The 23748-nt window shown below is 42.5% G+C and overlaps 3 protein-coding genes across 3 annotated transcripts; 2 read left to right on the top strand and 1 right to left on the bottom strand.

The window, feature by feature from the left end:
* The first annotated feature begins 1637 nt into the window (after positions 1-1637).
* Positions 1638-11375, top strand: rgmb (repulsive guidance molecule BMP co-receptor b). The gene is made up of 3 exons (XM_034078389.2): positions 1638-2137; positions 6259-6788; positions 9060-11375. Exons 1-3 carry the CDS (start codon positions 2020-2022, stop codon positions 9804-9806), a joined length of 1395 nt encoding a protein of 464 aa, XP_033934280.1. The 5' UTR covers positions 1638-2019; the 3' UTR covers positions 9807-11375.
* Positions 11371-14289, bottom strand: LOC117442386 (uncharacterized). Its single transcript, XM_034078390.2, has 6 exons — positions 14195-14289; positions 13429-13854; positions 12434-12739; positions 12303-12344; positions 12110-12215; positions 11371-12011 (listed from the first exon to the last, which is right to left on the bottom strand). Coding segments are annotated over exons 2-6 (639 nt in total). The 5' UTR covers positions 13613-13854; positions 14195-14289; the 3' UTR covers positions 11371-12010.
* Positions 13965-22195, top strand: erap2 (endoplasmic reticulum aminopeptidase 2). The gene is made up of 21 exons (XM_034078388.2): positions 13965-14041; positions 14709-15052; positions 15144-15330; positions 15428-15597; positions 15682-15820; positions 15904-16038; positions 16144-16264; positions 16365-16519; positions 16608-16721; positions 16831-16962; positions 17490-17621; positions 18133-18201; positions 18320-18495; positions 18606-18685; positions 18786-18969; positions 19098-19254; positions 19350-19534; positions 19697-19858; positions 20561-20701; positions 21106-21187; positions 21606-22195. The coding sequence occupies exons 2-21, from the start codon at positions 14889-14891 to the stop codon at positions 21747-21749; spliced, it is 2829 nt and encodes a 942-aa protein (XP_033934279.1). The 5' UTR covers positions 13965-14041; positions 14709-14888; the 3' UTR covers positions 21750-22195.
* Positions 22196-23748: the final 1553 nt, after the last annotated feature.

Here is a 23748-nt window from a genome sequence, read left to right as displayed (position 1 = left end):
AACAAATCCCTGAAGGCCTCCTTCTTCAGTCGGACGGCTTCCCTGACCACCGGTGTCCACCAGGAGGTTCGAGGGTTACCGCCCCTTGAGGCACCTAGGACCTTGAGACCACAGCTCCCCGCCGCGGCTTCGGCAATAGAGGCTTTGAACACCGACCACTCTGGTTCAATGTCCCCAACCTCCACAGGAATGCCCGAAAAGCTCCGCCGGAGGTGCTGAGTTGAAGGCCTCCTGAACTTGGGCCTCCTCCAGACGTTCCCAGTTCACCCGAACTACACGTTTGGGCTTACCAGGTCTATCCAGAGGCTTCCCCCGCCACTCGACCCAACTCACCACCAGATGGTGATCAGTTGACAACTCCGCCCCTCTCTTTACCCGAGTGTCCAAAACATACGGCCTCAGGTCCGATGATACGATAACAAAATCGATCATGGACCTTCTGCCTAGGGTGCTCTGGTACCACGTACACTTATGAGCATCCTTATGTTCGAACATGGTGTTTGTTATGGCCAATCCATGACTAGCACAGAAGTCCAGTAACAAACCACCACTCCGGTTCAGATCAGGGGGGCCGTTCCTCCCAATCACGCCCCTCCAAGTGTCTCCATCATTGCCCACATGTGCGTTGAAGTCTCCCAGCAAGACTAAAGAGTCCCCTTCAGGAGCCCCATACAGGACTCTTTCCAGGGTCTCCAAGAAGGCCGTATACTCTGAACTGCTGTTGGGTGCATAAGCACACACAACAGTCAGAGTTTTCCCCCCCATAACCCGCAGGCGTAGGGAGGCGACCCTCTCGTCCACTGGGGTAAACTCCAACAACGAAGCACCTAACCGGGGACTTTGAAACGTTCTCGACGGACCAGACCCGGGCAACAGAAGCTGAAAAGTTACCCTTTTTACTTTCATTTGAGAAGGTTTTTGAAAAGTAGTTTCAAGATCAAAGTCTGCATGCATCTGAAATAAAATCCAAAAAGTTGTTTGATTTACACTTAAACAATACGTTTTAAAGCTTGTTTGTGTAGAAAAGTTATATATTCACAATGATTGCATTACATTTCATCAGAAACTCTTAAAAACGTAACATGATTATGCATCTGGACATACAACTGGATTATTGTGTCTTGGATACGATATTCTTTTTTTATCCACCTCTCACCGCACCCTTTTGTCTATAACCCCTCCCTTTTCATGCAAAGGTTTTCTTTTGTTATTCAGGTAGACATATTATTATCATTATTATTTTGATGATGATTGTTATTATTATTATTATTATTGGTAATGGTAGGCTATTATATTAGTATTTAGTAGGAAAGCATATGGTATTATAGAAGCTCTGGTTTATGTTGATCAGCTCCCACATAAAGGACCTTGACCGTAGCATTAGCCTACATTGGAAACCCGTTATTCTACACAGTGATTTAATGGCACCTTACCAACGTTTTACAACTTTTTTTCTCCGGCCTCTTCATTCGTTTTGTAGACAGATCTCTCAAGAGTGAGTGTGTGTGGGAGAGAGAGAGTGGTGCGAGGCGGGTTTTCCGCCAGCAGGGTTTGGTTGATTCTCTATTGATTTGTTGGAGGAGGAGGAGGAGGAGGAGGAGGAGGAGGAGGAGAAAGTGAAAGGGGAGGAGTGGAGGAGAAACCCCGGCCTGGTGAGGAAGAGTGATGTGATTTGGGACGAGAGGAGAGCACAGAGTGATCTCAATCCGGGCGAAAGTCCGACCGTGAAGGGAGCGCACTTAAATCACGTGGGTGTGTTGAGTTAGTGCCGGGCAAAAAGTAAAACTATCGTCGGAGTGACTTCTCTTGCACTTTGATTTCTTCCTGCCTTTCGACCCCCTCCGCCCTGCATTCCGCGGAGCAGCTGTGTTTTCATGCGCACCCGAGGAGGAGAGGAAGGAGAGCAAAGTGAGGCAGAAGAGGCAGAAGAAGAAGTAGAAGTGAGAAGGCCTGGACACCACCCCTCCTCGCCTTTCGGAAGACTGTCCACTCTCCCCTCCTGGCCCTGCATGGACGGGGATGGGGAGAGCCGGATGCTGTTGCCGCGGGGCTGAGCGCCTCGTCTCCGCGTCTCTGGTGCGCCGCTTCCGGCCACTGCTGCTGCTGATCATCGCTGTCTGCTGCGGTGCTCAACTAGGTAACTAATTGCACTCTATCACTACACCAAATAGTGTGTCTCTCGCTCGTGGTCGCAGCTAATCTGTCATTTCCTGCACTTTGTTCTCCAGTTTCACACTATAACCACAGTAACAACATGTTTTTTTCTCTGTCTGTTGCATTAAGTCTTGATTAGAGATACTTTATTAGTTATTATGCGTGTCTATTCCATGCAGAGCTGATATTTGTGCTGGGCCCAGGGCTGCCTGACAATGGCTCTCTCTCCAGCGGCAGTGCAGCAGTCTGAGCACGGATCGAGTTTCCCCTTCTCTCTCCTGGGCCGTCATTCTCCTGTCTGCCCCTTAATGGCTCATGGAGGAGGGGAAGAGAATGGAAGATAGGGTGACTATCTCTCCTCATGTCCATATAGCAGATCACAGCTTATACTCAGAGCAATATCAAACAAACCAGGATCCATTAAAGTGTACATCTGATCATACAAAGTTAGGATTAGGGCTGAACTGTTGTAAATAAGACTTAATATATTGGGAAATACAGTTAATGTTCAGTTGCATGGTGCACATTAATATAATGCGTCATATCTGATAGTATTGAAGTGAACGGCACTGCGTTTGAATCTGTGGTTGTTTGTTTTCTAATAATCACCAAAAGCAGAAAATCACACCTCACAATCTTATCCACATGCTGGACAGGAGAAAGAAAAAAACAGAAGAATGTCACAAAAGAAGAGTGTGTTCCCTGAAAGTTTACAAGGTGTTTGTTAGGGCTACTGATACTTAAACATAATATGACTCATTCTTTGTGGCAACAGACTCCATGATTTACTAACCAACTATTTACCACATTGTCTTTTGGTTTCAAATTCATCATCGCAGAGGCATGTTTAATATATAAATCAGTATAATGTCATCTATCAAAAAACCAGCTCTTTTGGGGTGTGTGTGTTGCTGTGTGTGCAGGGGGTCGGCTGCTGTGGCGGCTGTCTGTTGAGCAGTCACACCTCCAGTAATTAGTTTAACACGGCTCAACCAGCGGGACAAAACCGCCTCTGCACGAAGCCTGGTGGGAACACAGAGACCCACTTCGCATTAAAGACCCCTATGGCACCTTCTGCTACACATCCGTCACCGGGAAATAATGTGTATTATTGAGTCTGTTGTTTTATTTGTTATAACTTGTGTACATATCAAGATATTTTGACATATTTTACTCCAGCCGTCCATGTGTCTCTTTAGACGAGGAGGCAGGGATGTATTGTTTGCCTCATGCTTGTCAAGTTGAGAAAGAGAAAGAGAGCATGCTGTAGTGAGCTCCTGTAAAGCTTTGTATATTTTAGCTTTGAGGGATGTTTGTGTGAGTTGTGTGATGTGTGTGTGTGAGAGAGAGAGTGCACACAACAAGGTGATCAATAAGCACTTCACAAGCCATTCCCTCAGTTGAGAGACGATCCCAGCAGATCCGTCTCTGATTTACGGAGATCAGAGAATTTTGAGTACATCAAACAGGGAGAGAGAATCGCTAAACTGAGCCGGAGAGATTCGGCTGCTGGATCTTTTGACCTCTGTCTGATGGTAGAGAGGCGGCCTCGGGATGTGTGGGAGAGAGAGAGAGAGCAGGGAATCAGACCGAGAGGGCTGAGGGCGAGAGAAGCATAGGGCTGTATCATAACAGTACCGATGGAAGGGAAGGATTTAAGAAACAAATCTAACAACAAATGAGGCTTGAGAGAAAAGAGGAGACCTGGGAGAGGGGGAAGGAGTGAAAAAGACAGGTTCATATTGTGGTGGGAGAGATGTGGGCACTGCTGGCTGTTTTATTGTGTCTATATTAGATACTCACCCCAGGGGATGAAATAAACCAAGCCGGCATGTGTTGAACGACTCTCCTGCATCAGCTCCTCACGGGAGGAGATCTTTACACTCTTCTTTACAATATCTTCAAATCACTTCTGTATTCATCTCATCTCTCCACAAATTGCACATTTATATGCATAGATTGGATTTTCTTTTGAAATTACAGCTATGCAGGCTTAGAAAGGACGCTTAAGAGGACGGCTTCACAGGAGAGAGATTAATGGAAAAAATGGTGCTTCATATTAATAATCAGCATGTGGAAATCCTCTCTTCTTGCTTGATGGATACCCAGGCAGGCAAAAGTGCAGGGTCAGCTGCTGTGAAACTCCAGTAGATGCTTGTCATCAGAGAGGTTTCAACCTTTATATAAGTCAGCGGTTTGAACCCGAGTCCTTCAGTTACAGTGTCGAGTGTCTGCTACGTCACCCTGCTGGGAAAATATCAGTGAATGAGTGCTTCTGTGTGTTTTTAGAGCAGCTCATGATTCTGATACCCCTTCGAAAGAGAATAAACCCACTCTGATTAGATTGGGAGCGGTATTTAGGTACTGCTAGGCAGATGGGAAGGAAAAAAGGAGGCTGTTGGTGCGCCAGTCAAAGACACAATGTGTCCTCAGTACTCAGACCGTCTGTACAGTGGTGGTCGGCATGGACGGCAGGCTGTGTGTGTGTGTGTGTGTGTGTGTGTTTCTGTGGGTTGCTGTCAGTATTTAACATGCAGGAGAGAGATTCTGAAGCGTGGTGCGAGTGGGGGTCCTACCTCTACCATCATTTCTAAAACTCAGAGCACTGCTGCCCCCAAATGGTGGCGCCCAACTCCGCCATGCCCTGAAATCAAATAAATGTACAAAGAAAAGCTGGAATGTGCTGTTTGCTTGTGAGTCGATGTGTTACTGGTTGTGAGGTGCTGGAGTCACAAAGAAAATGGTTGATATCAGTAAACACCATGCACTTTCTGTTTCTTTTTTTATTTGGTTAGCCATTAGGAGATCATACCACCATGTGAAGATCACAGACTGTGTACGTTGAACGGAAGCATAAGCAGCATTCTTTCTAAGAAAGCTATTTGTGTGTGTGTATGTGAGTGTGTGTGTGTGTGTACAGCTGCCCATACACTGCAGAGCCTCTCTCTGGCCTAATCTAATAGTAGCACGCTGTGACTGATGCATTAGGTCTGGTCTCTAATCTCTCCCTCGCTCCTACTCCCTCTCTCTCTGATGATCTATGATATAAAAGGAAAGTTTGACCTCTGTTGCATTTGAAAATATAGCAACCGATAAAACATCAGGAACAATTTCAGACCATGACATTTGTTTCTAATGTGTATGCATGGGCAGAATAAAGTCATTAGGATTTACTATGTTCAGCCTACTGTGGTGTTCAAAGCTGTAAACAAACGTAAAGTAAAAGCTTTATTTATGAAGGTACATTTCTGGCTTTGTATTTTATTTGGAAAAGCAGGATCATAAATACAATACCCTCTACAAATAACCAATCAAAACCTTTCCCACAGCCTTGACATTATAATTATGAGCGTCTCAAACTAATGGTAGCAGGTTTGTGTACATAGCACACCTTGACGTGTCTTGCTCGCTCCTTTAATACTGTATGTGTTATGTGCTCCTTGTCTTTATGAGCAGTATTATCTCACTCCTTGTGGGAAAATGTTCTTTATCTTTTCTCTCCGGCTGCTCTTTGCTTTATTACACTTCAGATGTATTACACTCCAGAGCGGCACTACTGATTCATCAAGAGTTTTTACTAGCACAGGGTTCTTTTTTTCAATTTTATTAGGTTGCATTGTTACCGACCGGTAGCATTGATATCACCCAGCCCTCTCTCCAACAACCACAAGTCTGATAATGTGGGTATGTACTAAACTCAGAGGTGGATTTAACTAGAAATGGTGAAAATATAAAATCACAATATTTTAAACCAACTACCATAATATCATTATTGCAATGATATTATAGGGTTGACTATATTGCTTTCAAAATCTTATTTGATAAGATTTTTTTTAACAATTATCAGTAATTTATCTAATGACTTAATTAGTGAATGGACATTATAGAACAGCTGGAACAGTCCTGTTAGTTCAGAGAATTGTATAACTTTCTGTAAATCGTAGCGTATAACACCAGAAAAAAACATTTATTACGATATTAAAACATCTAGTGTTATACCACCATATTGCCCACCCTAGTTGGAGCTGCTCCTCCGGTTATATTACTGTTATCTGTACTATCTATCACTTTGATAACAATCTCTCCGCTCTTTGTCCTCTCCAGGTCAGTGCCAGGTGGCCACCCCTCATTGCCATATCCAGAAGTGCAACACCGACTTTGTGTCCCTGACCTCTCACCTGTCTCCGGTAGTGGATGGCATTCACACTGAGTTCTGCAAGGCTTTACGTTCATACTCGGCCTGCACCCAGAAGACAGCCAAGTCCTGCCGGGGGGACCTCATCTTCCACGCGGCCATGCTGGGCATCTCCGACCTCATGATCCAGAGGAACTGCTCCAGAGACGGGCCCACGTCCTCCACGCGCCCTGAGGTCCAACACGAGCCCTGCAACTACCACAGTCGCACCCAGCACGCACACACACACTCCCACACACACGCCCACGGCCATGTCCACACTCGGCCTGTCTACCTGTTCTGCGGGCTGTTCGGGGACCCACACCTGAGGACGTTTAAGGACAGCTTCCAGACATGCAAGGTGCAGGGGGCGTGGCCTCTAATCGATAACGACTATCTGTCAGTACAGGTCACTAATGTCCCCGTGGTACCTGGCTCCAGCGCCACAGCAACCAATAAGGTGAGAAGATATATTTTTCATAGGGGAATCAAAGCGAAACAGGCTTTTGGGGTCTAATTTGTTGTATTAAGACTGAAAGAGTCTATTAAGTAAGAGCAGCTGGTGTAATGGAGGTAATTGTGTCGGTAAGAGGGACACATTTTTTCAATAATGACCTTTTTTAAGTTGCTTTTCCTCTGCGTTAGAGTAAGAAATCGTATCAATGTGAGGCTGGAAAATACACTTGCTCTCCCTGCTCTAGTTTTCTCTCTCTTTCTGTCTCAATGTCTCTCGCTTCCTTAGACTCAAGAGGTGTGAGGCCAACAGCCCGATCTTGTGACTATCTCTTGTGACTGAGGCAGTGTTGGAACCTTAGTTAACTTGGTTTATGGCTGCATATAGCCTGACCTCTAATAACATGGAATGAGATGTGTGAAAGGACCCACTGTTTACCCATGTGTGTGTTTTCAAGTATTTGTGTGTGTGTCTCATAAGTGCCACTCCTTGCACTCAGCTTAAAGCACTATGCGTGTTAAGAGTCCTTATCCCTTTATGACAAAAAGACACTCACAGACACACACAGCTAAATGGATGGCGAGCCACACAAGGTGATCTTTGTGGTGTTAAAGAAGCTATGTTGATATTTCCCCGATGATCTACCCTCTCTAGCTTAGTCGATAGCTTTAATTATTAAAACACATACACACCCATGCATACACTTAGTCATGCACACATTGACATAAAAAAAACACACGCACACATTAAGCAAATAGTAGGGTTGCTACACTGTAGAACTGAAGGTTTGACCTTGTGTCAGAGGTGGGGCAAGTTATTAGTCATGATTATTAGGGACACACACCCTCTCTCTCACACACACACACACACACACACACACACACACACACACACACACACACACACACACACACACACACACACACACACACACACACACACACACACACACACACACACACACACTCACACACACACATTAACAGCCCTCCAGGCCTAATGGCCTGCCAGGCCTCATTCCTCACGGCTGTCATGTGAACAAAGCCGCCATTCACCGGAACTATGATGCTAGTGCTAACCGTAATGCTCACACCACACCCTGTACCCACCACTGGCTCTACTTACCACTGAGGTGTGTGTGTGTGTGTGTGTGTGTGTGTGTGTGTGTGTGTGTGTGTGTGTGTGTGTGTGTGTGTGTGTGTGTGTGTGTGTGTGTGTGTGTGTGTGTGTGTGTGTGTGTGTGTGTGTGTGTGTGTGTGTGTGTGTGTGTGTGTGTGTGTGTGTGTGTGCGTGCATGCGTGTGCGTGTGCGTGTGTGTGTGTGTGTGTGTGTGTGTCAGCATGTTTGCATAGCTGTGTCAAATTAAAACTTGTTAAAAAGTAATTTAGTAATTTATCAAATGTCGGGTGATGAGAGTCAATAACCGGTGTAATGGGTGAATGTTAATATTTGTGTGCGGGTATGAGACAGACAGAGAGAGAAGTGCCTTTTACCTTATCTCTAGTAATCTTTTCCAATTATTCTGGTACTTTTTCTTGATTAATTGATTAATGGTTCAAATGCGTGACTGAAAGACATTCATTTAGATGATAAATCAGTTATAAAAGTAGTTGGTGATTAGTTTCTGTCGATTAACTAAGCAATTAATTAGGGCTGCAACAGCTGATTGCGACTGTCAAACAAAGATATTTTATACAAGCAAAAGTAGCAAATCCCCAGGGTTAATAGTTGCCAATTAATTTATTTTCAATTATATAATCAAATAATTGACTGATCTTTGCAGCTCGACATTTCATCTTCATATTGTTTCCTACCTATGCTCCATATATCTGGAACAAAGTACTAGAATACTGCAGGTCTGCTGAAACTCTTACTTCTTTCAAATTCAGACTGAAGACTTTTATTTTGCCGCCACCTTGTAATAAATCAAACAACTATTGATATCTGCAAAACAACTTTTATTCTTGTTATTAATACCTATCTTACTCTATTGTAGCTTTTTATTCTCCTTGCTTTTAAATGACTGTTTTTAAAATGTATTTATACACCATACCTTAATGCTTTTAATGTTTGTTTTTCTGTAAAGCACTTTGAACTGCCTCTTGTTGAGATGTGCTATATGAGCAAACTTGAATTGCCTTGCCTATTGTCTCATCTCCTTACTGTAGTTGTGTTTGTCCTAAATGAATTGACTTGTGAACTCTATATCATTCATTGAACCAACTTGAAACTAAAATATCTCTGACTGACCTGATGCTCCTCTCTCTGTCTCTATAGATCACCATCATCTTCAAGCCCTATGAGGGGTGCACAGACCAGAGGGTCTACCAGGCCGTCACAGACAACCTCCCGGCTGCATTTGATGATGGCACGGTGAGCAGCGGAGAGCCCATCCACATGTCTGTCGGTACAAAAGGTGCCACTGGGAAGGTGCGGGCGCTGTGGATCTCTGAGCGCAGCCCGGGGAACCATGTGGAGCTGCACGCCGGCTACATCGGTGTGACTGTGATCGTGCGCCAGCTGGGCCGCTACCTCACCATGGCAGTGCGGATCCCGGAGGAGCTGGCTCAGGCCTATGACTCCACCCAGGACCTGCAGCTCTGCCTGAACGGCTGCCCCGGGGGAGAGCGCATCGACAAGGCGGGGCACCTCCCCCTGCCCCTCTCTGCTCCGCCGCTCGGCCTGCAGCTACGCCATCCCATCTACTCCTCACAGACACAAGCACCCCCCTACGGTGCCGCGCAGGTTTTTAGTGTGGAGGGGGCCAAGCAACGCTGCAGGGAGCAGCTAGAGGTGCAGGACATTTACTTCCACTCCTGTGTGTTTGATCTCCTCACCACCGGGGATGCTAACTTCACAGTGGCGGCGTACAGCGCCCAGAAGGACATGGAGAGTCTCCACCCTCACCAGGATAAATGGAGGATCTACCCCCGCAGCTCGGCCCACTCCACCTTACACTCTGATTCTCAACATATCAAACAACTGGCTGTGCTCTTGCTGTGTGTCCTGAGTGTGGCGATGTGAGAGCAAAGCAGGAAGTTTGTTTATGTGTGTGCACTAGAGAGAGTTTGGGAAGTTTTTAGCTAAGGCACTGCTACTGAGCACTGACGCCTCTCTCATGTGAAGAGGAAACAGCTGGACGGTTACTGGGAACTCAAGTTTTTGGCCAAAAAATACTGGCAACACTAACTTGACACACCTGGCAGAGTCAGCCTACTGGGTAGTGACTCAAGAGTTGCGATGATGGCTTTCACAATCTGTCTTTATCTTTGGATAAGACGCCGGACAATGACACACACATGTGTGGGTGAATAGAGTGTGTGGATATACACTCCAAACTGTAAATAGCTTGTCTTCAGTGTACAGTGTAATGGCGTAGAGTTGTTTTTGTGTCATTTGTTGTGATTATTCTTTGATACCTCAGACAGAGGATGTTTGTTTTAAACAGAAGCACTTTATTTCGTTTTATTCCTATAAATCCACATCAGTGTTTTTTCCTCTCTCTCTCTCTCTCTCTCTCTCTCTCTCTCTCTCTCTCTCTCTCGCTCTTGCTGTCCTCCACCAATCCTCAATGGCTCACGTTTTGGAGACCACCTGTAATATAGATTTTGATCATTTCAAAGTACGTCTTTTAAATTCAAGGAGCTGCCATTTTATTGATATCCATAATTCTTCCAGTAGCTGATTTGACTCAGCATCTCATTTTAATGCGAGTCGGTCAATGTGAGTTGTTCTCTTTTGAATGTATTATGAATATTGTCACAGCAAATGCCATCAGTACAATTCTGTTGCCGTTTGAATGTGTTGTTTTTCCTCAGTCCTGATTTCAAATATCTGGAGTGAAAGTGTGTGTGTGTGAAAGTGTGTGTGAGAGTGCCTGTGTTGTTTTTTACCAGTTGGTGACATGCTTGGATGTGCTTGTTTTATTCCCACCATTTTGACAAAAGGCTGTGACAATACGGGCTCATGTATGTTGCTCTTCGTATCTTTGTTGTGTTAATTTGAGCCAAAGACAGATATTGTATGTTTATGTACAAAGGAGATCATAGCTCACCACCAAACCAGCACCGTTATCTTTGTCACACTCTTCTTTCTTTAAAGTTGCTACTGTAGATTGTTTTTGATGAGCTGATCCTTCCTGGGATAAGTGTAAGATACTGGAGTGTAGAAAAAACACTGCAAACCACACTCGCTGCTGAGACATGTGCTTCAGCAGTGTGTTGTGGGAAACGGATGCCATTTCAAACCTGATAGAAATGTTGGCAATAATCAGCTTAATCTCAGTTCTTGGCAATGTAATCTCTTACATCGCGTGTGAGTGTCAGTTTGGTGAAGAGCGACTGGTCAGTGTTGAAATACTTAACTTATTTATGAACGTAGTGTCCTGTAGAGGAAGTTAAGCTCCATATTCTTGCTGTTGGATAATAATTTAAAAAAATGTCAGATGTGATTGTACTGCCACTTAGTGGTGCTCTGTTGCTATGTCAGTGTGTTACTTAAGGCGCTCAAAAAACAAAAACGGAAAAAAAACATGGAGAAAAAAACTGTGTGCAAGTGTTTTATTTCAAAAACAATAAAGTCAAAATGGTTCAAGTTTACTTTCTGTTTATTAATGTCACAATTGACCAGAACATAAAAAAACAAAACAAGATGCTCATTTTTTTGTTCATTTGGAAACTTCCAAAAACCTTCAGCTAAGTTTCCCCTACATTTTTCATAGTATGTTAAGTATTCAAGGAATTCAGGAATAAAGATCAGTGAGAACACAAAAAGAAAAAAACACACACACACACACACACACACACACACACACACACACACACACACACACACACACACACACACACACACACACACACACACACACACACACACACACACACACACACACACACACCAGCATGTGCATTAACCCATCTGTCTGAGGTTAGGCTTTGATCAGATACCAAGATCAGCCTCACAAACAAGATCTGTGCTCAACTGCCACAGTTTGCAACACCTGCGATGTCAATGAGAAAGAGCGCCACAAAAGATTAGTAGAATTTGAGACCTGCTACTCCTGTGATCCTGACGTTGGAGGATTTCCCATTTAATCCAAGAGGTTCCCATCCAAAAGTCAGTGTAAACTGATCCTCACTTTGCCGACTTCAGTCAAGAAATACTTCCCTTTCTGGGTTGGGTTTCTTTTCAAGGTCACTTGATTTTAACGAAGCTCTCCATTTCAATCATCTGAAAGGTTAAATACATTGAACAGTTACATACAATGTTAGTTAAACCACATTACACAGTATAGGACCACACTATGAATGTGAGTGGAAACCTCTCACCACTTAATAACAGCATAAATGGTCATCAAAGTGTTGAAGACGATGATCTTCATGAGAATCAGCCTCAGAGCCAAGACTACCACTGTATTAGTCCACAGACCGACATCTGTAGAAAAAAACCACACACCAACATAACAAACAATATCTGTATGACCCAGAAGGTTTCTTTTTTTAAATAGTGGCACACCTTTACCTTCCGTTTCTTCACGTTCATAACAGGTGTTGTTTTTGTGATCTAAAATTGTAAAAAAGAATTACCTTTGTAAATCAAAAAGTAGCTTTTATTTGTGAGTAGAAATTACACACACCGATGTGTAGTCCTACCTGATGAGTGGTGTCTCCTGGGGACTTTCGGGTGACGTCTGTGACTCGCAGAGCAGCTGTACGATGGCCAGTCACCGGTCGCCACAGTGATGATTGCCACAGCGCTGTTTCCACGATGCTTCCTGTTAACAGCCATGCTGTATGGGGAGCTGGATACCTGGCCTTCTGATGGTGACCTCCAGCTGACCTCTAGGTGCCCTCTCCTGAAGTCGCTCACCATACAGACCAGCAGGGTCCAGCCCAACCTCTCCCCTGACAGGTGGACCGGAGGGGCCAGAGATGCCAGCACATCACACTTTACTCCTCCTTGAAGATGACATACATGAAGAGGATATTAGAATGAAAAAAAAAGATCTTGGTTGGTGACTATCCGACTGAAGGTGATGCCTTGGTTCAAACACAACAAGGCAACGATGTAGAAAAAGTGTATAAAGTAATTGTAGATATGCTGCAATTTGTTTAAACAAACAACAAACAACTTTGCTGTTTTCTCATGGGAACAGAATTTCAAACATGGACATCAATATAACATCACACAACACATCTTACATATTAAAGTATATTTAAATCCTTCATGCATTTATCATTTTTGCCATAAAAGACTCCAAATATTTTAGCTAGTTATTTTTGTGCTGAAATCTTAAAAACCTCCACAAAACTTTGTGATTTTATGTAGTAACTCTAGCAGAAGGCACCCTAATACAAAAAAAACTAAGAATAGTGTCAAAAGCTCTTTGTTGCAAATTTGTAATTTTTGCTTTATAAATAATATTGACTCTATTTATTTTAATTTACTCTATCTGAAACAGCCATTAATTAAGTTCAAACACTGCAGTTTTGTTTAAATGTACAAAAAGACGAAAGTAAAACTAAATCAGAGAAGTTGATATTTTGGATATTTCTGATTGATGTAGAATATTCTTGACCATTGGCTAAAAAATATTCCCTTTTCATAATATAACATTATAAAAGTATTAAAATGTGAGAACCCTTACCTGTCCACAAATAGATGATAGGAAGGTAATATAAACCGTTGGATGGCTCAGTCATGTCTCTGTTAGCTTTAGTGGCTTCAGTGACTGCTGTCTCGTGTGCGTGTGTGAGTGTTTGTGTGTGCACCGTGTGTATACGTGTGACTGTGTGAAATGGGGGCATGCCGTTTGGCTTTGCCAGGAGCATTGCATTATGGGGATTGACATGTCACATTGTTTTGACCTCATGCTAACAATGAAACCCCCCCACCCTAACACGAGGCACAGGGGGAACAGTTGGTGCTTATTGTGAGCTCTTTTTACACAATGTGGGCTTTAACTGGTTAAAACGTTAAAACTGAGGACCGTAATGTGGAGTCAATGAAGAGTCCTTTCATTTACTGGAAACACCTGCCTACGACTGTTGAGGTAAGAAGGGATGATCCTAACCTGCACACACACACGCACGCACGCACGCACACACACACACACACACACACACACACACACACACACACACACACACACACACACACACACACACACACACACACACACACACACAGGAATTCATAAGAGAAAGTGAAACTCAACAGCAGGACATGCAGGGGAGGATGATGAAGCTAAAATAAACGAGGTAAAGCTCTTTTGACAATTGCTATTTGATTACTGCTAAGACATTTCCAATTAAGTAGCCTACTGTAAATGTGAGCAATACTTTACTAACTGTAAATGTATAACAATATTTGAGACTAATTTACGTTTATGTTGTGAATTACATCTTCCTCACCTTATCAGCATGGTGCAGCACAGCTACTGTGAGTAGCCTTGTTTGAGCTGCAGTTATGCTGCTGCAGCTGTTGTCCCCACACAGTTATAGCTGTGTCCTCAGCTTGTTTTGTCCCATGGAAAATCATGTGGTTTGATTGTCACATGTTTGAGTCTCATTCAGATCGAGGTGTGTTGTTGTTAGGGCCGCGCTCAGTTTGCATATTAACAAACCTCTCTCAACAGAATGCAGAAGCCCTTTGTAATATAAAAAACATTTGCCTCATAGGTAGATATATATTTTCTGCATTGCAAGCTACACTGTATGAATAGGTTTGTAGGCAGATACATTATTTGAAGGTTTGGATAACAACTTTGGATAACAAGTTTGAAAGTGATGAGGAAATAACCTTTGAAACCATAACCATTACCATAACCATACAACTGGCTGAATGAGGCAAGAAAGAACATTGGTATAATCGTTTCATTTAAATATATATGTGATGTATTTTTATTCCTGCTCAAATGTCTTTCAGGTTTCAGAGGAAACGTCCTGGTATTTTTGATTCAGCAGTATTCTGACAGTATGACATCTGGACATCATCCCGGCAGACATTCAACACTCAACCTATACGCCCCAGTTCAATAGTGACTTAGCATTTCACACAACCCTTTTTTTTATTTGAAAGACTTGGTTGAAGGACATTTCATCTATCATGGCTTTGTTGGGGCTATTAGTTCTCTCTCTATTCCATGTGTCTCTGGTTGGCTCACACACAAGTTCACAACACGCATCAAGTCCTCCTCAACCCGCAGGGGAACAGTCCCCTGAAGGATCGGATAACCTCTCGTTCCCTTGGAGCCGTCTTCGTCTGCCAAGGTGCCCTTCATGCTTTTTTTATAACGGCCCCATCGAAGACATAAGTATATTTTGCAGGATCATTGAATTAACAAGTGTATCTTTATCTCAGGCACATCATTCCTCTTCACTACGACCTCCACCTGCACCCCAATCTCACTAGTCTCAGTTTCACTGGCTCAGTGCAGATCCAGATTGACGTCCAGAACAACACAAACTGGGTTGTGTTACACAGCAAGGGTTTGAAGATTTCAAAGGCCACGATATTGGACCAGAACCTCACTCATCTGTCTGATAAGGTAATGGTAAAAGCAGAGTTAATATTATTACAGCTTATTTGTTCTTGTTACCTTTGAATAACACATATTTTCAACTGTCTATCTCTTCTTGTTCTAGGTTCTTCCAGTTCTTCATCACCCTTCCCATGAGCAGATTGGCATTTTCTCTCCCAGGGTGCTCAGCAGTGGGCGAAAGTACTTTCTGTGCATTGAGTTTGGGGCAGAACTTGCAGAAGGCTTCTATGGCTTCTATAAGAGCACCTACAGAACCAGCACAGGAGAGACAAGGCAAGAGATGATTCACAGCAAGCTTAGTAACATATTCAATAGTCTGTTGTCTATTAAATACAAAAACTATCCTCTGATTTCCAGAACCTTAGCTTCAACTCACTTTGAGCCCACGAGTGCCCGGATGGCATTCCCTTGTTTTGATGAGCCGAGCTTCAAAGCCAATTTCACCGTTGGGATCAAGAGGAATCCAGAGTTGATCTCCCTGTCCAACATGCCTATCGTGAGTGCTGCCTGTATGCTAGGTGTCTCACATGTTTACATATGTTTAAGAAATGGCTACAATATGTGATTTGTGTATTTCAGGTCAAGACAGTGGAAGCAGGTGATGGCCTGCTTGAGGACCAGTTTGATGTCAGTGTAAAGATGAGCACGTACCTCGTAGCTTTTGTCATCTGTGACTTCAAATCTGTCACGGCAACAACATCCTCTGGGGTGCAGGTGTGGTCTCCCCAACGATATTTGATTTCCTTCATTTCTCGCCAACAATATTTCTCTCTCAAGGACACTCTAATTGCTTTTTCATGCACTGTTGTGTATCTGTAGGTGTCCATCTATGCCTCCCCTGAGAAGTGGCAGCAAACTAGCTACGCCCTGGAGGTTGCTGTCAAAATGCTAGATTTCTACGATGAATATTTCAACATCCACTATCCTCTTCCCAAGCAAGGTACTCTATTTGTTTTTGTCACTACTTTTACATAATGTGACATTTGCTTCTCTTTACCCTGCCACTCTGTGCTCCCTGAGCTGTGTTTTCTTTCTCTCAGATCTGATAGCCATCCCAGATTTCGAGTCTGGTGCGATGGAGAACTGGGGTCTGACCACCTACAGAGAGACGAGCCTTCTCTATGATCCTCTCACATCCTCCATTTCTGATAAACTCTGGATCACTATGGTGATTGGCCATGAGCTCGCCCATCAGGTGAGAGTATGACATTGTGTCTGGACTCTGGTGACAGGATTACATATTTGTTAAGCTTCAGTAGTAATCTTACTGATCTTGCCTGCAGTGGTTTGGTAACTTGGTGACCATGGAGTGGTGGAACGACATCTGGCTGAATGAAGGATTTGCGCGATACATGGAGTATATTTCAGTGGAGGCCACTTACCCTGACTTCAAAGTGGCATGTGCTTTGTTTAATCTGAGAATCAACATAAATGATTAATAGTTACAGATTAATATTAAGCCTAGAAGAGAGCACTTATTAACATGTTTTGTGTGCAATTTTGCAGGAGGAATATCTTCTGCACACCTGTTTTGCAGCAGTTGGCAGTGATTCTTTGAACTCCTCTCGGCCAATATCCAGCCCAGCAGAGAACCCCACTCAGATCAAACAGATGTTTGACACGGCCTCCTATGACAAAGTAATCTTTCATTCTCATTCATATCTTAAACTGCACTGTAACTTTTATCCATGTACTTTTTCTTGTAATGTTTAATTGAACTATTCATATTTTAGACTGCACTGTAACTTTTATCCATGTATTTTTCCTTAATGTTTATTTTATTAGCTTTTCTTTTTTAATGCTTAATGTCTTTCATTTTTTTTTTGTAAAGCACTTTGAATTGCCTTGCGTTGAAAAGTGCTATATAAATAAACTTGCCTTGCCTTGCCTTGCCTCATTCAGTCCCAAAGCAAAGACAACATTCAACTGATAATAGCAATTCATTATGAGTATAATCTGTGGAAATGTTTTACCCACAGAATCAAAGATATATAAAAACACTTCTGATTGGCCTGGTTTGAAATTGTTAGAAAACGGCCGCTAAACTCACACAGCACAACTATTGATCTCTTTATGAATAGTGTAACTCCATTCAAACTGTGTTGAAATCAACCTACAATATAAAATGTTCTGGTCTGATTAAAATACCTTTTCTCTCCCACCAGGGAGCATGTGTCCTGCACATGCTGCGACACTTCCTGACAGATGATGTGTTCCAGCGGGGGATCGTGCGATACCTCCGCAAATACAGCTACAAAAATGCACTCAACCAGGACCTGTGGGACAGCCTAGCCAATGTACAAACACAATTTACATACCTGTGTGTGAAATTCACTGTGAAGTCTTTTGACTTCTTGTAAAGCAATTAACTAATCTTTTTAGTATTTGTTTTATTCCATATATTAGATATCTGGTATGTTTATTAACTAACTTAACATTTCATAATGGATGCTGTAGTGTTTTTAAATGTAGATGTTTCTATACCTTTCAGACAGCCGTGACTGTTTGCCATTCAATTCATTATGGTGCATACATCAACTGCTGATACTTGAAAGTTTCTCAAAGTAGGGTATCAATCCAAATGAAAAGTATGTCTGAGTATTATTTTCTCTTTTACCAGTAATGTAAATCATTTTTAAAAGAATACACCACTGAGACATGGTGTACATTGTGACTCACACAAATTAAGTCTCAAAGTTAGTTGTATTGAATTATATCGATCACAAATGTAATTGAACAGCTGCCTAAAATAAATGTTCATGTATTATGGTAAGGTGCAATGCAGGGTATTTATTGGTTGTTTTCCAGACATGCTCCGAGGAGGACTTCATCTCAGGAAAACACTGTTACAGCAGCAGCCAGGCCTCCAAGAATGCAGTGAGTAAACATAATAAACCTTACTGACCTCTTTTCATGGGTTTTCCTCAAGCTCCTTTTTAAAAGATTTCGATCTGACCTTATGCCATGGTGCGGTCGCACGTGTTGTCTCCTTCAGTACCTGTTTGCAGGGGAACACCTGGACCTGACAGCCATGATGAACACTTGGATTCTGCAGAAAGGTGTTCCTCTGGTAACCGTTACTAGGAAGGGGCCCCATCTGCTGCTCAGACAGGACAGGTTCCTGAGGACAGTGCTGCCTTCTGATCCTCTCTGGTCCTCTTTGCAAAAGGGGTGAGCATGCACATGCACTTTCACAGTTTCTAAAACTATTTGGTATTACCCAGTAAAACCTTTAACTTTAAGTTGACCTGATGATACAATAAAACTCTATTTTCCTGTAGTTTCCTTTGGCATATCCCTTTGACATACAAGACGGATGCTTCAAACACCATCCACAGACACCTGATGACCACACAAACAGGTAAAGAGCGAATGTGTTAAATATAAATCATGTATAATATCACTTTTGCTTTGACATTATAGTGTTTTTTATTCTATTATTCTGTTTATTTCTCATTTAGACAGTATACACATTGGAGAGGAAGTCAGCTGGGTGAAAGTCAACACTGACATGACAGGCTATTATGTGGTTCATTATGAGGATGGTGGCTGGGACAAGATGACAAAACTACTGAGACGAAACCACACCGCTCTGAGCTACAAAGACAGGACTCAATTAATACACAACGCTTTTCAATTGGTCACGTAAGCATCTATGTGTTCTTGAGGGTTTGTGTTGGACCAACACAGACAGTCATTTAAAAAAGAAAAAACAGCCTCAATGATCCGTCCTGAAATCTAACATTTTGAAATATTCCTGCATGTCTCCAAAGGGCAGGTCACCTGTCGCTCGATAAAGGCTTAGACCTGATTGGTTACCTGCAATTGGAGACACACAACGTGCCTCTCCTCCAAGGACTGGGCTCTCTGCAGGCCTTTTACCATATGATTGAGAAACGGAATGAGATTGATGTAACACGCAAGCTGCGGGTAAGAAGACTACACAATGAGGATGATATATATGCAAATGTTGGCATTAAAAGCAGTTTATTTTCATGGTTAATGCTTTCTTTTGACGTGTGCAGATGCACATCCTGCGATTTTTCCGTGCTGTCATTGACCAGCAGACGTGGAGCGACGGGGGCTCTGTGTCCGAGCGGCGGCTGCGGTCAGAGCTCCTGTCACTGGCCTGCCACCTGGACGACCCTCCCTGTCTGGAGCGGGCCCGTCAGAGCTTCAAACACTGGCTGCAGTCCAAGGGTACACTCAAGTATGTCTGCCTAAATTATGTTTTTTACACTCATCATTATAAGTCACCAAACTCTGATATCATTCAAATAAACAGCAGCCATGGCCTGTGTGCGGCTGGGCTATTGAATGTTGTATTTCATCATGTCTCTAATGTGCACGTCTCTGCTTGTGTTTACCATAGCCTGCCAACCGATGTGGCAAAGACAGTGTTTTCAGTCGGAGCTCAGGAGGACCGTGGCTGGGCTTCACTCTTACACACATACAACATCTCTTCGTCTGCAGCACAAAAAAGCAAAATCCTGTTTGCCTTAACCTGCAGCAGAGACACAAACAAACTACACAGGTACATCTTCTCTCTTTTTCATTTTTCACACAGTGTATGCTGTCACCATGTGGCAAACATAGGGTATTACATCCCAGTGCTGCAGCCAACAGAAATCTAATATTTATTCTGTGTCCTTGTCAGAGTTAGATGATAGATAATGTGACGCTAATAGAGCATGTTGTAAAGCACTTACACATGTACCCTGTATACCAAGGCAGGTTTGCCATCACTCTCTGTACGGAGGCTCAGTCATTGGTACACGTTTATTTATAAAGCTTTGTTGGGTAAACTCCCGTATTATATCTGCTCTCTGATAACACAGAGAGTTGCAAGCAGCTATTATCTGAGATTGCATGATGTAGTCTTGTTAGATGTGCCAAGAGCAAGGACTGTCTTAGGTAAGACAGCTTTTATGTGCGCAGCTCCACTTGCTTGGAACAATCTTCAGCTAGAATTGAAACTGAGCAATCTCATTCCTCTGCATGTTTTTAAAGCTAGGCTAAATGAAATGCTCGTTGATACTATGGGCACTTGTAAATGTCTATAACTATGTAAATGTATCCTGTAAATATAATGTATGATGTCCTTTATTGTTTTATGTTTCACATGGAACCTATTTGCTGCAGGTCTCCCTTGAAAAAGAGTTCTATGATCTCGTTAAATAAAGGTTTGAAATGAAATGAAAAAAAATTATATTCTGTGTGTGTGTCTGTTTTTCAGATTGCTGGAGTTGGGTCTCGAAGGGAAGGTGATTCGATCCCAGGATCTTTCCTCTCTCATTTTCATGGTGGCCAGAAACCCACAGGGACATCGCCTCGCCTGGAACTTTGTCAAAAAGAACTGGGACACATTGGTTCAGAGGTTAGTGCAACACAAGACATTGTGACAATACAGATAAGATAATACAAACCTTAAAAATAAATGAAAATGCATTTTCCTTACTACTACTACTACTACTACTACTACTACTACTACTACTACTTATTGTAAACATCTTTCCCAGTTAATATATTCACCCTCTAATAAGTGCTTTTTACTCATCAAGTTGCTGTGAGTTGAATGCAAACCCTTTTTGTGAACCAGGAAGCCCAACCTTTCGAGCAGCCAAAATGCTGTTTAACAAGTCCAACAGGTTCTGATTTACAATAATAAAGAGCTCATTATATCACAAGCAACACATTGGTTGGATGATTCACAATAAGTGTGTAACAGCTAATAAAGGAAGATATATTAATTTGTGTCTCTGTTGTCTTTCTGCACTCCAGGTTCCAGTTGGGTTCATCTTGTATTAGTAGCATCATCATTGGCACCACAGGCCATTTCTCATCTCCAGAGGAGCTCGCTGAAGTAAATGCACTCTTATGTTTTGAACTAATCTAAAGTCTACAAGCCAATTTAGAGATGATCAATATTTAATGGCTGGCATTGGCAATATCTGTACTAATAGTGATGATAATTAGACATGGAAATCTCTGAGAAACCTTTAATAATAATAATAATAATAATAATAGCTTTGATTTATATAGCGCCTTTCAAGGGACCCAAGGTGGCTTTACAAGTAATAGGGCAAAAACAAACATAACAAAACAAAAGTCAGACAGACAAAACAACAGATCGATTAGGGGCCGAAAGCCTTGGCCAACAGATGGGACTTGAAGGCCCGTTTGAAGGCGTCAATTGTGGGGATGTTGCGAATCTCCGCAGGGAGAGCGTTCCTTTAGTTGTATGCTTGTTTTTGTAAATGCATCTGTGTTTGATCCTGCAGGTGCAGTTGTTCTTTGAGGCCATCAAAGAGCAGGCGTCACAGCTGAGAGCTACTCGGGTTGCTCTGGACAACGTGCAGAAAAATGTTCGCTGGTTTCAGAGGAACCTAGAGACTCTGCGAAACTGGCTGAACCAGAAAATGTAGTGAAAGACAGCGGAACGGGAGCTGGTGGTTCACAGATATCACAGATGGGATATCTAAAGTTTTGTTTGAATGTTTATGGGTTTTATTTGATAATTGTAATGCGATACATTTCACTGAAGATTTGACATTTTTGTATATAAATGTAAATTTTCCCAGGACTTATTTGTTTGAACGAACACATTTAATAAGTAGAACTGGCAGCTGTGTGTGTGTGTGTGTGTGTGTGTGTGTGTGTGTGTGTGTGTGTGTGTGTGTGTGTGTGTGTGTGTGTGTGTGTGTGTGTGTGTGTGTGTGTGTGTGTGTGTGTGTGTGTGTGTGTGTGTGTGTGTGTGTGTGTGTGTGTGTGTGTGTGTGTGTGTGTGTGTGTGTGTGTGAGAGAGAGAGAGAGGTAGAGGGATTTAATGCTGTGTTAATTGATTCTTCAACAAATAAACAATTCAAGTGTTCATTGTATCTCTGTGCCTTTCTGTGTGATGCATTAACTGAAGTCTCATTGTGGTAAGTACAATCATTGTATGGGTTCTTTGTCCAGAAACACAGAAATCTATTATTTATTCTGTGTCCATGTTAAAGATATGCAAAACCACTTTCATTTCAGACTCTTAAAATGGCAGATCATGTTCTATTGTGTGTGGATGTCTCAGATTGCTAACTAAAGGCTATGGTAAGTAAGACGTGTCACATTTAGAGTTAAAAGCATAGACTGTTGTAGGAGCAGACACAGTTGTGGTGGCTTAAAGCCCAGCTCTGCTCCGCGCCGTCTGTTAGATGAGCCTGGTCAGATTAATAAGAAAAGGAGTTCAAAACACCGGCATAAAAGTTATAACAATAATCTGATTTTAATGGTAAAAAGACACAATACGAAAATACAGAGTGCCCTGTAACAGAGCACTCCGGGCTCCACTGCCGTGCGATACAGGTATCGGGACCAGCCAGTCAGCAACAGGGGGCGCCGTGCATGAATAAACAACAGTATATATAGACATATTGGGGCGGAGAGTCACTGCTGGATTCTACTCCTTTAATTTCCCAGGGAAGGTTTCCCACAAACTATTCTTTCTCAAACAATCAAACATTGTACACAGATATATTAGTACTTGAGATTATATTGGCCCCAAAAAGAACCTTGAAAAGGACATGTGTGTGTGTTTGGTAAGATGAGTGTGTGTGTGTGTGTGTGTGTGTGTGTGTGTGTGTGTGTGTGTGTGTGTGTGTGTGTGTGTGTGTGTGTGTGTGTGTGTGTGTGTGTGTGTGTGTGTGTGTGTGTGTGTGTGTGTGTGTGTGTTGATATCTTGGTCAGGGAGTGTATTGTGTGTGTCAGGGTGTCTGGGAAAGTGTATGTGTGTGTGTGTGTTATCTTGGTCAGGGAGTGTATTGTGTGTGTGTGTGTGTGTGTGTGTGTGTGTGTGTGTGTGTGTGTGTGTGTGTGTGTGTGTGTGTGTGTGTGTGTGTGTGTGTGTGTGTGTGTGTGTGTGTGTGTGTGTTGATATCTTGGTCAGGGAGTGTATTGTGTGTGTGTCTGGGAAAGTGTATGTAAGAAGGTTTATATATATAGGATTACTTAAAAACAGTCCCAAATAATACATGTTCACTTCAATACAGTTCAAGATAATACCTGTTTACTTTAATACAGTTGAGAACAATATCTGTTTGCTTTTCTGTATACAAAAGTATTGTTAAAAGTCATAGTCAGTCAAGTAATACATGCATATGATAATGAAAACGTATGCATATGATAATGAAAACGATGTTTAATATATTTTAAATATATTTAAAGAGCCTGTGTTGCTCTTTGTCCAAAAACACAGAAAACTTATAAATATGTATTGTGTCCATGTTGAAGATGTGCAAAACAACCTTCAGTGGAGAATCTTTAGATGGCAGATAATGTGGCGTTGGGTTAGGACTTGGTTTAATGTTGAAGCAATTACTTTTAATATTTTAAGGGGTTTGTTAGGGTTAGGGTCAAAGATGCGAAGATTAGGGATGATCTAAAGAA

Source organism: Pseudochaenichthys georgianus, unplaced genomic scaffold (genome assembly GCF_902827115.2).
Source record: "Pseudochaenichthys georgianus unplaced genomic scaffold, fPseGeo1.2 scaffold_421_arrow_ctg1, whole genome shotgun sequence".
Taxonomy (NCBI): domain Eukaryota; kingdom Metazoa; phylum Chordata; class Actinopteri; order Perciformes; family Channichthyidae; genus Pseudochaenichthys; species Pseudochaenichthys georgianus.
Note: the sequence above shows the minus strand (reverse complement) of the source record. Positions and strands in the feature narration are given on the sequence as shown.